General features: G+C 40.1%; 2 protein-coding genes and 1 pseudogene across 5 annotated transcripts in view; 2 read left to right on the forward strand and 1 right to left on the reverse strand.

The window, feature by feature from the left end:
• Nucleotides 1–14,128, reverse strand: part of CTNNA2 (catenin alpha 2) — an 862,138-nt gene that overhangs the window by 260,797 nt on the left and 587,213 nt on the right. The window lies entirely within an intron of this gene.
• Nucleotides 1,703–3,268, forward strand: LRRTM1 (leucine rich repeat transmembrane neuronal 1). Its single transcript, XM_006018009.1, has one exon. The coding sequence runs from the start codon at nt 1,703–1,705 to the stop codon at nt 3,266–3,268; it is 1,566 nt and encodes a 521-aa protein (XP_006018071.1).
• LOC112549292 lies at nt 12,810–12,937 on the forward strand (annotated as a pseudogene).

Below are 14,128 nucleotides of genomic sequence, written 5' to 3' on the forward strand. Positions count from 1 at the left end.
TGCTATAGCTAACGGGTTACAAAAAAAAAAAAAAAAAAAAAAAATAGCAGGCAAGGATTTCTTGCTGCATGGAACAATTTGGACAACTTATTAACCTAATTGGGTTCTAAACCCCCTCTCTCTCCCCCACCACAGACACACTGATGGGGTAACCCTCAGGCTGACTTCATTCAAAAAGCACAGCATTCTTTATGCTGCAAGAATAATAGTTTTGTATGCCATAGCCTATACTGCAAAAAAAAAAAAAAAAGCCATTAGGAAAAGCATGTGCTGTACGTATAAAAAAAATATGCAGGGCGGTAAAGAGCCAAATGTAATTAAAGCGTGTATGAATATAGACATTCATATTTACAGAGCTCCGACTGCATTTCTGAGAGAGAATGCACAGCATTCCCAAGCAAGCGCCGTTTAGAGAGGGTCCGAATGAAAACACGTTCCCGGGAAATCGTTCTGGGGATCGGATTCTGCTTTTCAAATCTAGAAAGACAACCAAGACGATATTTTTTTCTATGCTCACCCTCCAAATAAGAAGGCAAATTCCCCCTCCCCCGCCACACTCCCGATCTAATCCTTATATGCCGTATGTATTCAGACAGTTTAAACAAAGGGGGGGGGGGAAGAAATATAATTGTATAGCTTCCTACTTAGAAATGCCTTGCTGATGATGATGGTGTGTGTGTGTGTGTGTGAGTGTGTGTGTGTGTGTGTGTGTGTGTGGGAGAGAGAGAGAGAGAGAAATGGAGAGATAGGCTTAAAGTATTTTCCATTTCATCAAAGAACATATATTACTTTACTGGTTCACTAAAATGTTGGTTTTATGCCCACCCCTTTTCAATCTGCCCATGTCTGAGATGCACAGTGCAGGCGTAGAATCATGAGTAGCCTACGACACTCAGTGAGCACTAGGTGCCTCTGCATGCTCTAGCAACATACTGCTCAGCTGAAGGGAAGGGATTCTCGCTGTCTCTCTCTCTGCTCTAAGCATCACCTAACAAGCAAACCGAACAAAGAATGGGAAATAAAGCTATCCTTAGCCGGTCAGTGAATGAATTTCTCTATGGAGTAAAGGTTGTGCCGGTCAATGGTCGTTTCCAATGATGGACATTAAACAGATTGTCAAATCCTGTGGAGTCGTTAGGACAGAGTTTGGAGTTTTTTTCACGCCACAGTATTAACCGCAGAGAAAAGGACAGAGGGAGAAGGAGAAGATCAAGCTCATGCACATAGTTCTGAAACTTGCAGGTCCTAGAAGTCAGCTAAAAAGCTAGCTGGACAACCCTTCAGCTCTTTGAGCAGAAGCAAAGTAAGACATTGTGAGCTTGCCAGCTTTGCACAACATTGAAAGGGACTGAATTTGTAGCACAGAGGGGTCTTTTTTAGCTCTGCATATAATTAGTCCAAACACAAAGGAAGCAACTGAATGGAGGTTGTCACTCTCTGGAAAAGGGTGGGTAAGACACTTTTTAATTAAATTCTTTCATGAAGAAAGATTTCTTTTCTTTGTTGCAGCATTTAACATGAACATAATCACTATCCTTTTACCTTTGAATGCCTGTGAACTTTAATGCTGCACAGCCTCTGCATGCTGTAAAGTGAAATGTTTGGCTCTGTGTCTTTTTTTCCCCCTTTAAATAAAATATGATGTAGAATTTGAAAAAGATTCAATGGACATTCTCGAGCCTATTTGGAAATATTCTTGCTAATGGATTTCCTTCTTATTGGTCTCTGTTTAAACTGGCTGCTGAGGAAGCCCCCAGGGTTGATATTGTGTACGCTGGGTATCTTTTTTAAAATGCTTCCAGCCGTGAATAGTGGGTGTCCACAGCTATGTCGGTGTGAGGGCAGGCTTTTGTACTGTGAATCACTGAATCTTACAGAGATGCCTCGCAACCTGTCGGGCATGATGGGCTTGTCTCTGCGGTACAACAGCCTTTCAGAGCTGCATGATGGACAGTTCACAGGGTTAATGCAGCTCACGTGGCTCTATCTGGATCACAATCACATTTGCTCAGTGGAGGGGAATGCCTTTCAAAAATTGCGGAGAGTTAAAGAACTCACCCTGAGTTCCAACAAAATCACCCAACTGCCCAACACCACTTTCCGACCCATGCCAAACTTGCGCAGTGTGGATTTATCATATAATAACCTGCAGTCTTTGGAACCAGACCTGTTTCACGGACTGAGAAAACTAACAACTTTGCACATGCGGTCAAACGCCATCAAGTTTGTGCCAGTGAGAATTTTCCAGGACTGTCGCAGTCTGAAGTTTCTAGACATAGGATACAATCAGTTGAAAAGCCTGGCTCGAAACTCTTTTGCAGGCTTGTTTAAACTCACTGAACTGCACCTCGAGCACAATGATTTGGTGAAGGTGAATTTTGCCCACTTTCCAAGGCTCATATCGCTGCATTCTCTCTGCCTCCGAAGGAATAAAGTCACTATTGTAGTTAATACCTTGGACTGGATATGGAAACTCGAGAAAATGGATCTCTCTGGCAATGAGATTGAATACATGGAGCCTCATGTTTTTGAAAGCATACCTCACCTCCAATCACTGCAGCTGGACTCCAACCGGCTAACCTACATCGACCCGAGAATCCTCAACTCCTGGAAATCACTCACTAGCATCAGCCTTTCTGCAAACACCTGGGACTGCAGCCGCAACGTTTGCGCCTTGGCCTCCTGGCTGAGCAACTTCAAGGGTCGCTACGACAGCAACCTGCTCTGTGCCACCCCTGAGTACGCGCAGGGCGAGGATGTTTTAGATGCAGTGTATGCTTTTCACTTGTGCGAAGACGCAGCAGACCCAACAAGTGTTAACACCTTCTCGGCAGTAACAAACAACAGTGACCAAGTGCTGAGTTATAGCCCTGCCACGACAATATACGACGTGCAGGATACCGAAGGGGAAAGAACGACAGATGCCATAACCGTAACTATGCCCAGTGAAAACACTGAGAATGCTGTGCAGATTCACAAGGTGGTGACAGGGACCATGGCGCTGATTTTCTCTTTTCTCATAGTGGTTTTAGTGTTGTATGTGTCATGGAAGTGTTTCCCAGCCAGCCTAAGGCAACTAAGACAGTGCTTTGTGACACAGCGCAGAAAGCAGAAGCAGAAACAGACCATGCATCAAATGGCTGCCATGTCGGCCCAGGAGTATTATGTTGATTACAAACCCAACCACATTGAAGGAGCCCTGGTGATCATTAATGAATATGGATCTTGTTCCTGTCACCAGCAGCCAGCAAGGGAATGCGAGGTGTGACTTTCATTGGGGATCTAAACAGTGTGCAACCAAATAACAATGGGCAGAGAGACAGTTGGATGGGGGGTTTAATGTGCTTTTCTGATGATTTCTGATGCACTTCTTTGCTGAAATTGTACGAGGATCTGTCTAAAAAAAGACTTGATATTTTAGCTTTATTGTGTCTTAAAAATCTTCAGGACAGTCAATCTTGAAATTTCATATGGTAATACTCCCTTTGAAGATCTGTCAATATTCAGGAATCTGAGAGTGTAAAAAAAAGGTACCAATTATTGATTTTTGTAAACTAAAAAAACAAAAACAAAAAACAAAACCAATCTGTTTAAAATAAAAAAAAAATAGCATTTACAGTTTTTACAGACTGGTGTATATTACATGAATTGCTCCCTGTATACAAAATGCAACAGTTTAACCTCTCTCCTCTTCGTATACAGTGTTGAAATGGGAAGGCTAGCAGCAAGGAAGCCACATAAAACAGAGCGAGTAACATTCACCAGCTGGCTTCACATTGTAATTATGACACATTCACTTATATCATGATGCTGAAGATTAAAACAAAAAAAAAAAAAGCATGACACTGAAATTATATTTTTGTTAAATGCGCTACCTGGGACTGTATCACTAGAAGAAGGGGCCGATGCCCCTGAGAAAGGCTGAAGTCCCAACCGTGTCACTAGGGGAATATTTCTGAGGATTTTTAAAGACAGCTCACTTGGAAGTTGCTTTGAGAACCACAAAAATGCAGCATAGCTCATTAGTACGTTCCGTATCTAAATGAACCACATTGCAGTCTCCTAAAAAAAAGAATAATACTGAAACACTGCCTAAAAAATAAAAAAAAGTGCTACTTTATCATTTTCCTTTCAAAGAAATATTTTTAAGGGCTTTACTCTAAATCTCCTAGCATTTCCCACTTCCCTGCTCTTGTGCAATATGCTAAAAGCAAAGAAACCATTGTTGTGTGCACTGTAGAGCAGTGATGAAAGGACTGAGGAGGCAGCCATCCAATTTTCAGTAGTGAAAGCTCTGTGTGTTTCAAGAGTAAAACCTTGGGTGTAATACTGCAGCCACCTTAGGCAGAGGGGGATTAGAGCAGACTTCTGGTACTATAGCAAACTTAGAAAAACCTGTTCTTGCTGTGAATGCCTAGCCTGTCGTTCACGTCCATCGTAGGGCATCTTTCACAAACAACCTCTCCTCCAAAAATATGTGCAGAGGGAAGAAAAAAATAGTGTATGATCCCTCTCCCACTAATTCTTGACACAGACAGTACTGATATGCACATAGTTGTTCGTGCAGAGTCCCACTGCTGCTTTCTTTTACTGCCCTTCTCTAAATGCTTGCTTTTCCTGTATTTGGGATTTTTCACGCCAGTATGTGACCAACCTACTGATTGCTCTTTTGAACAACTCCACTCGTGTCGATGAAAATGAGGCTGTTATGTTTTTTCTAGCATCCAGCAGTGCATCTTCTGAAATTTCCTTTATATAGCATACCATTCTAATAAACTGTTACACGTGAAGGATTTTGTAAAATTTATATACTTTGTACATATTTCTTCATGCTGGGCTTACCATCAACAGCAGAAAATGCCCCAGAAGAAGCACATTCTTATATGGCAACTTAGCTGTTAAAAAAGGGGTAGAGGTAGCATCACCCTTAACAGGCGAAACCACGCCTGTAAATGTAGACCAAGCATGAATCAATCCATGTTGTTCTGAAAAAGTAGCTGATTATACCATCTTCATCTTAGCTAATCGTTTCATACATGATTTTTTTCTGTGTTAGATGAGCACCTCCTTAAGACAGCTCAAACTTATTTTTTTTCCCCCTCTACTTGGGAAAATTTTACATTTTACAAATCCACATCTCACATTAAGGATATACAGGATGCTGACATGTTGTAACCACATTTTTTGATTAAGGGAGACTACTCTAAGTAAAACCCAAGATATTCTGCATTGGCACAGGATTTTGGTTTTGTTGTGGGGGTTGTTTTTTTTTTCTTCACTGCAAATTTTAAACCTAACATGCAATACTTTTATTTGGAAAGCACCTATAATCTGCCCACTGTTTCAATATTTGCTAACATCATTATAGCTCGTTTGTGAGCAAAAGTGCATTTCTCTTTCTGTGCCATGACGTGTCAAACCTGATCCTTTCACCACGGTAGCCAATGGCAAAACTCCCATTGACACCAGTGGCTCAGTATACATAAATGAGTCCAGCAGTGATGGTAACAGGAAAGCATCCCTTGCTTGTTTTCAAGTTTGCTCATTTTAAGAGCATATACTCCCTCAGAGTTAATTCAAGGCCACAACTTATATTCTTTACTCATGAAAACCACTGAGTGCAATGGTGGGGGGGAGGTTCCTACGGAAGGGCTGAAGCATCTGGCTCTCAAACTTTGAACACTGCCACACATTCCTCAAATCCAAATGTAGCACCGTCATCCCACACACAGAGATCGGTTTAAACCAGTTACTGGAATGAGTCAAAGACTACACCATGAATGCTAAGTGCTATCGATATATGTAAAAACACATTCAACTGACTTGACTTCCTCAGTGATCCCTGTTGCTATAAAAAGAGTGTTGGTATAATCATTTTTTTTCTAGAGAGTTCATTTATGTGCTTGGTGTTTTGGTAACTGTAAAACCCATTGCAAAACGGATGCAGACAAACATACATCTCGTGGTTGTATTTCTTTGTATTTTTAGCATGCGTGTCTGCTGCGTTTTCTTGCACACAAGTGACTGCACACTCCTCCAGAATTATTCAGGCTGTCTGTTAGTGTTAGCAATATCCAACGAGGTTTTGAGAGACTTGAGCAATTCCACCTTTGTGATTTATTCACCTTGCGTTGCTTCATGCATCTTGCATTGACAGTTTAAGCAAACTAAAACCGGCGAATCTGATTGTTAAAAGGTGCAGCACTTTTACAGCAAGAGTTAATCTCATTATTTACTGCTGCCATTTCCCCTAAAGAAGAGTAGTGACTACCACTGACTTGCTTCCCATAGCAGGATGATGGATGGTCTCACTATACGCAGGATGGCATTTATTAAACTTTCAAATATTGAAAAAGACCAACTTTACAAACTATCCCTTTCTAAACAGACAAATGAGAGTCATACAATCACGAGACAAGTATGTCAGGCTCCCAAAGGACACCTGTGTGTATCCTTTCAGGGTCTCTACTAACTGCTATTATGGCCCCTTGCCATCACAGTGATGCTGTACCATGCCACGGTGGTATTCTACAGACTGCTCACATCTGTTATGAAACTTAATGTGAGAAACACATGAATATTTCAAATGCAAAGACAAAGCATTTCTTGTGCTTCAATCCAGCTAACATCAATCCAGCTATTTCCATCCTGCTTCCAGGCAGCTTGCATTGGTGTGTTTCCACCCTACTACATTTATAGCATACATATAGCAATTGCAGGGGGGAAAAAAAGCTCTAACTTGTCATCATACCTTTCAGGTATCAGATTCACCTAACTGCCCAGAAAGATGCCAGTGTTTCAATTGTGGGCCCCTTTTCTGAAATCTTTGACATGGCTGCAAAAATATAGTCCTGAGATAAATTTGACACACACTTTCTTATTTGGTAGATACTTTGGGGGAGGTCAAAGGGTTATAAATGCCCTTTTTATCTTCCACTCAGTAAAACTCAATCTCCCTTTGAACACCCAGGGAATCAGCAAAAGCTATTCTTCTCTGCATTTTCAACTAGAAGGCATGGTGGAAGGCAAGCATGAAAACTACCTTTTATGAGGCTTGTTAATACACGATCAGTGTTATGGATCCTTAATATAAAGTCTCTTGCTCCAAACCTCAATGCACACTCACAGTGGACCCAGTAATGAAGGGACTGTTGCTGTGTATGCTCTGAATGTATATGAGGGATGAATTATTTTTCTTCCTGTTTTTCTTCCCCCTCTCTTCATTCCTGTACTACTGCAAAAAAGTGATATGAAATCAGAGAATCCATGCTACTGTACTATATTCTGTTTCTGGGCTGAATATATAAATACAAAGAAATTCTGTCTTCAAACTGTAAGCTCCATCCTTTACCCATTGAGCTTAGGTACTGCAGGAGTCTATACAAAGTGGGTGATCTGTTATACCATATGTGCACCAAAATTTAGGCACCAAAATTTAAAGTGATGATGAGATCCCAGATAGTACTCTCAATTTCCTTGCTTATTTCTGTTGAGGAAAGGTCATTAATGATACCTAAGCATACCGTGTACAGTTTAATGCATCTTGTAACGTTTTATGGTCAGGGTACTGAGGGACCTTGAAATGCATATATTGGATCATTTTCTTCAGTTCTGATAAAAAAAAAAAAAAGCTTAGCATTTGCTTTCCAGATGTACTAAATATGTTTCTTTTCCTTTTTTTTTTTTTCCCCTGGTCTCATTTTACTTTGGTAGCAAAAGGATTTACCGAATTAAGAAAAAGAACAGTTATATCAGATGGCATTCAGAAAAGCAAATGGGAAGCAGTATTTAATTAGCAAGCTTATTGCTAGTGCTAAAATGTATTCAAATTAAAAAAAAAAAGGAGGAGGAAATGAGGGAAAGGAGAAAGAGACAAGACAAGGGGAAAAAAAAGACTGAAGTAAGGAGGACTAAATCAGGTTAAAAGAAAACATGAAAAAGCAGGACTAGCAATGAATAATCCAAGGCTGAGGTGGGTGGAGAAAGGAGAGTTATGCAGAATGTGTACGCAGAGATGAGAGGGCTCTGCTAAAAGAGGGTGCTACGGAAAATGTAGATTTGCTGTATAGCAGGATAGAAAGGAAGAATGTGGGGACATAATGAAAGGAGAGAGAAGACTAGGTGGAAAGGCAGAGGGGCTAAACAGGCATACAAGGTAAGACAGATTTTTTTTTCAGTGATTTTACGTTTTGTGCTAAAGTCGTGGCAGACAAAACACAGGGAGTCCAAGACTGTCCCCCAGGTACACACACTCTATTACACACCCACCCACATGCATGTTCCTATATGTATGTCCCATTTTTAAGGGAGTCCAAACCAAGAAATACAACACTATTGCCTTTCTAGAACTGTGGTACCTGACTTCCAACATCATGAACCTCCTGGATCTTTGTTGGTTGGACTTCTTAGCTGTAGAGAGCATCTAGACATTGAAATACTCATACCCCAAACAGTTTGATTTCCCAGCACTTTAATCAGCCTCATATTTGCAGCTAAGACTCAACAATTCTTGCATGAACTGTATGCAATATCTCTCATGTTCAGCAGCTGTGGTGACAACTATTACTACAAACATATTAGTTATTTTCCCGTGTATTGTTATCAATTGCTCTTTTAAGATTCATGACCTGTCCAGACCCGCCTAGTGTCAACAGGTTTACCATCGCGTTATTCTGGACATTCATGCATACCTTCCCAAGCCTGAATGTGGCTGGCAGTGGGGGAAATGCCACTACTCTAAAAGGTTAACCTTTCAGACATGCAACACAATCATTCAGCTCTTAAAAACAGCCATCTGGAGTATTCATTAAATAAAAATCAACCAATCCAAACCCTGCAAAGACCCTTGTGGACTGTCCACCATAGTTTGCTACAGCAGAAAGACATGATAAAAGAAAGGGGGTAAGTGTTGTGCACTTCTCAAGTTGTCAAGAAAAATAAAATAAAATAAAATAAAAAGAGGATGTCCACAAAAAATAATGAAACAAAGCTACAACCTAGTTTGTGCTGGCAAGACCACAATTGTAATTGGGTGGGTGGCTGTAAGGATCCCAACTGAATGCTGAGGAGCACTGTAATTTTATTGCAATGTGTCTGCTTTCCAGTAAATGTGTTTGCAGGGAAATCCATATTACTCTGCAAGCAAAGCATTTTATTATTATTATTATTATTATTATAAAGATAATGTAACTTGCTGGCATTCAGACACAATTAATTAGTCCTTAGACCAATTGCTCTACTTATGTTTCCTCTTTAGTCCTGATCATTCCTATCACTGTAATTTCAAAGTCAAGAAGAAAGCGGGAAAACCAACATGGTGGGGAGGGATCTACTTAAATGCAGCACATTGCCATGAATGGATTCTGAGTTCAAATGTGTAGCAGGTATGCATGAGAGAGGTAAAGAACCAACGTTTACTTTACAGAAATATATGTGAGTCTCAGTGCTTCTGGAAAAGAGGGATGACTGGCAGTGGTCCAAGCTAGGAATACTGTCCAGATCCTAGCCGTGCAAAGCAGGTATCACCAAGGGAGGTATAGGGCTATGCAATTGTGACCATTTCCACCTTCAACATAAGTCAAGAGATGAATCCCAGAAACTAAAAGTGGCAGGTGAGTACCAAACTGCAGTGTTATCTAGTCTCCATCTTTAATGCAGATGATTTTATCTTATGATTGGGTGGCATCATTAGTCGCACAACCTGTATCTCCAACTGCTACACTTTTTGCTCTGCTCCTCTCACGGCATATCATTCTCCTTTCTAGTAACTGCCAGTAGCTATTGCAGCACTTTAATAAAGGACCTCATCTTGTTTGTTAAATAACGTCTCTGATAAGAAATATGCCCGAGTGTATTAAATGGACGGTGGAAAGGGTAATCCAATTAAGGTATTCAAGGAAGCCAAGAAAAAGACTCATTGTAGCATACACTCCGGTGCTCTGATGGTTAGCAAGAGGTGCAGGCAGACAACTTGCTAATAGACGTGGGATTCGGATTAGAAACAGTTTTATGAAGCACAGACCTTCCTTCTGTTTGTTTTAAGCCTGCTCTATTTTTATTTCCCCTATTTTTTTTCCCCTGTGTATTTTCATTCCCAGAAATTATAAAGCAGCATGAGAATCAAAAAGGGCAGGGGGGATCTGAAAATCCAACACTAAACTGCAAGGATAGTGCCCAGTTATTGGATTCCAGAGGTTTTTATTCTTTCAGCAGCTGCCAGCTCTTTGAAGCACATCTGCTATCAATGGTTCCTGTTTGCAAGACTAGAGCTAAAGTAAGCCCTCTAGAGTAAACCTGAATCTGTCTCTGTAGTTCAATGCTTCTGCTGACAGTTTGGCTTGCTAACAGAGACTCTGGTAAATATTAAAGAATGTTAATAAAAATGAGATAAAACACCTAGGGATTTGCTTTTTTTTAAAAAACTTGGCTCGCTACTAAAGTTTATCTTGACAGAAAATTTACTTCTCTGATCCAGATCATTTCCCAAAGCAATTTTCCAACAGCAAACATAAATTTGAGGCTGCTGCTAAAAGGTTCTCAATCCTGTGCTAAAGAGGCCACTGAATGTCAAACGTGTACCTCAACTTCATGTAAATGTCATATTGTATTGGACACCGTTCCTTTACTCCAGCAGCTGCAGCAGCTCAGATCCATGATCTCAAACCTTAATACGAGGCATTTCTGCTTCCCTTATAAGTCACCACAGTAACAGTGGCCCGTACTATTCATCCAGGTGTTTTAATGACATTTGGATTAGCTCACTGCAGAATGATAACAATCCAATACATTGCATGCATTTTTTTTAAAACCTGATTTTATATCAATAGGGGAAGGAATGCCAAAGGAGACACAGTGCAGCGTAAACTTGTCCAAAAAGGCCAGAAAACTGGCAAAGATGACAGAAATATAATATGTCTCCTATTCCTATCAGAAGTAAGATGAAAAGGTAACGGGAAGACCTCATCCCCCAAAGATTACTTAACCCAAAATAAGGAAATGGTACAGAGAAAGGTAATGGGTAGCAGGAATTAAAGTGACCCTACTTAATACGGGACAACCAAACAAAGAGCGTTTGTGGGACTGCTCAGACTTGTAGCAGTTTGTTCAAATCCATACTGGATTCACCGCTAACAGGTAAACTATGCACAGCAATATTGAGGAAGTAAATTCACTTGAGACGGTTGACTGACAGAAGTGGACGATGCCCCCAGCAGATTAGCCATCCCAAAAAAGATGCAGAACATGATGGGTGTCCATTAAGGGGATGGCACACATCAGGGGACATGACATCCACCCAAACACATCATTAAAAGCAGAAAGCAATCAGTATTGGCACAGAGGAAACCACAACTCCTTGAGGTCAGCCTTAAGGACCTAACTAATATTTTCCTACTTTTAAAACCCATAGAGCTACCCTGTTCCAATCTGTCTGATGCAGAAGGTTGTGTCTTCATGCTATTTAATATACATGTAATAAGACCAGAATTTGCTTCCTGCAAGATAAAATATTGGTACTCTTTTGCAGGCATCCATCCTAATGTAGACACCTACTGTGTTTCTTCTGAAGTCATGCCCACACATTCCTTTATTTATTTCCTTGATTACAGCAATTTATAAGACCAAAAAAGGAGATTTATATTGAGGGGATTGTGGTGTGCCGGGAATGAAGGCATACTAAGGTTAACGGGGCTGCTGCGAGCTAATGGCTCTCTAATACCCAATAATGTCATACAAATAGGACTGTCCATGCATAAGAGAGGAAAAAAAAAAAACCAGGCATGTAACTTGATGACCAGTAAAAACGGATTTGGCAGGGGAGGGAAGCTCATAGGGAAATAAGGAGAAAGCTCACATGGGACAAGGATAACAGAAAGATATAAATAGTCAAGGAAAAAAATAGGTTATTTGAAGTTGAACTATGAAGGGAATTATCTTGTTTGGTGGCTTGCAACCCAGTGGAGCTGCCCTGTTTCTACATCATTGGACTCTTCCTAGGGGTGTTGTGGCATAAAACACAGCTGACCTGATCTGATGAATAGCTGAGCTGTCTCCACCCCAAAAGGTGGACCTTTTATTAGATTCTTTTTAGGAGAGTATTAGGGCATATCCTTAAAACTTCATCCTAATTTACTTACTTTTTTTTTTTAACCCTTTCTTTTTTTCTGGTCTTCTTTTCTTGTTTCATAGACCAACCTGGCCCTAACCTGTCACTGTTCATTAGCAATGTAGAAACTGATACCGCAGCTGTTAATGACAATTCCCAACTGAAGAGCTAAGTGAATAAGGCCAGGATGACCAACCCTAATACGAATCCGCAAATTCACATCTATCCCAGACCTCTTCAGTCCAAGGAATAAATATGAAGCACTGTCAGCAATTTGGGTAACAGAAAAAGAGGATTTAAAATGAACAAATAGCTTTGCAGTGACAACTACCCAAGGCCTGCACAGCATATATAAAAACCATTCTAAATAGACTTATGAATAAATTGGCTAATTTAATGGAAAATATGCAACCTTGCACTACAATTAGCTATAGTGCCAACAGACAGAAAAATAGCACCTGTTCTTTTTATGCAAGCAGCGTAGTGATAGGTAAAAGAACCTCTAATAGATTTGAACTTAAAAAAAACCCAACTTTTGATAAGGTCCTTCAGGAGAAGCCGTTTATGAAATGAAATAGTCATTAAGTGAGAGGTAGCATACTGTCATAGATTACAAAGCAGTCCAAGAGCAAGAATAAACAGTTTCAAACACAGCAAACAAGGTTAACAGCGAAGCGTCCTAACGTTCAGTGTTAGGACCGGTGTTGTTTAGTAGCAGTGGCAGTATCATAGCCTATGAGGCTGAACTGGGGCATGATCATTGCTAGTTGAAAACTTTTCCTGTCAATGATCTGGAAACGAGAATGACCAGAAAAGTGGTACAACTTTCAAGTGACAAAATATTCAGGTTAGTTCAAAGCAGTAAAGACTGCAATCTTTTGTAAAGAAGCTTTAACAAGGCATGGGAATAGGTAAAATTATCACAGTGCAGTGTTGTCAAATGCAATGTCACATGCACATGGGAGGGAGTAAGGAAATTGTACGTATCCACACTACTGACTTTGAAATTATCGGTAATAGTTCTATAAAAGGACCTGTGCATCATTTTGCAAAGCTCAATGAAAATCTCTGGTTAGCGTGGCCAAAATAAGGGTAACAACATTTAAAGATGCACAGATAACTTAACATATATTATAATGCTTATATGCATATATGTATGTGTCAGTGGTATGTCCTCACTTGCAATACTGTCTTCAGTTCTGCTCCTCCCATCTCAGAAAAGAAGATAACAGATGGGGTTAAGCTACTGGTGACTAAAATGATGAGACAGGGAAAGTTTCTATATAGAGAGAGACCGGAGAGAGAAAGAGGGGGAGAGAGAGAAGAGCTATTTATGTATCATGCTTGCAAAGTGTGTATCCGTTCCCCCTCTAGTGGCCAGTCTACATAGAGGTTATTATAAAACCGGGGAAAAAAAAGCCATGAAAATAAAAGGCAATAAATTGGATACTGATAAAATAAAACACTTTTATTCCCCATGCAAAGCATAATTGACCACTGCCTTTCAGGCTTAGTATAATACTATTGTTACACTGTATTCCCTAAACTTTTTTGGATCCCTTTGTTGCTTCTAGTCTTATTATTTATATGTTAAAATCCACTTTTTTGTTATATTTATATGGTACCTAGTGCAGGGGTTCTGCCACAGTGCAAATAGTAAATAGGAAAAAAATACCCAGTGGAACTCACTGCCACAAGGCAGTCCTGATGGGAGAAAAAAAAAACAGAAGGCAAACAAAAACCATCCAAACAAGAAACAACACAATAGGAATTAAATAAAAAAACGATGAGACATTTGATATTTTTATAAAAGATGAGATCACCAATCATTCCCATGTACATAATGAAAATATTAGACAGGAAAAAAAAATATATATACGAGGGATAAGGCAGCTACTCTGGGATGGGAGTTAGAGTTATACATCACCAGGGGAAACACTTCTGCAGCTTATTCTGCAAGATGAGCTCTTGCTATAACTATTCCAAGGGTACATCCATCAGAAATGCTCAGACCATGCCTTAGGC

This window comes from Alligator sinensis, unplaced genomic scaffold (assembly GCF_000455745.1).
Source record: "Alligator sinensis unplaced genomic scaffold, ASM45574v1 scaffold23_1, whole genome shotgun sequence".
Lineage (NCBI taxonomy): Eukaryota > Metazoa > Chordata > Crocodylia > Alligatoridae > Alligator > Alligator sinensis.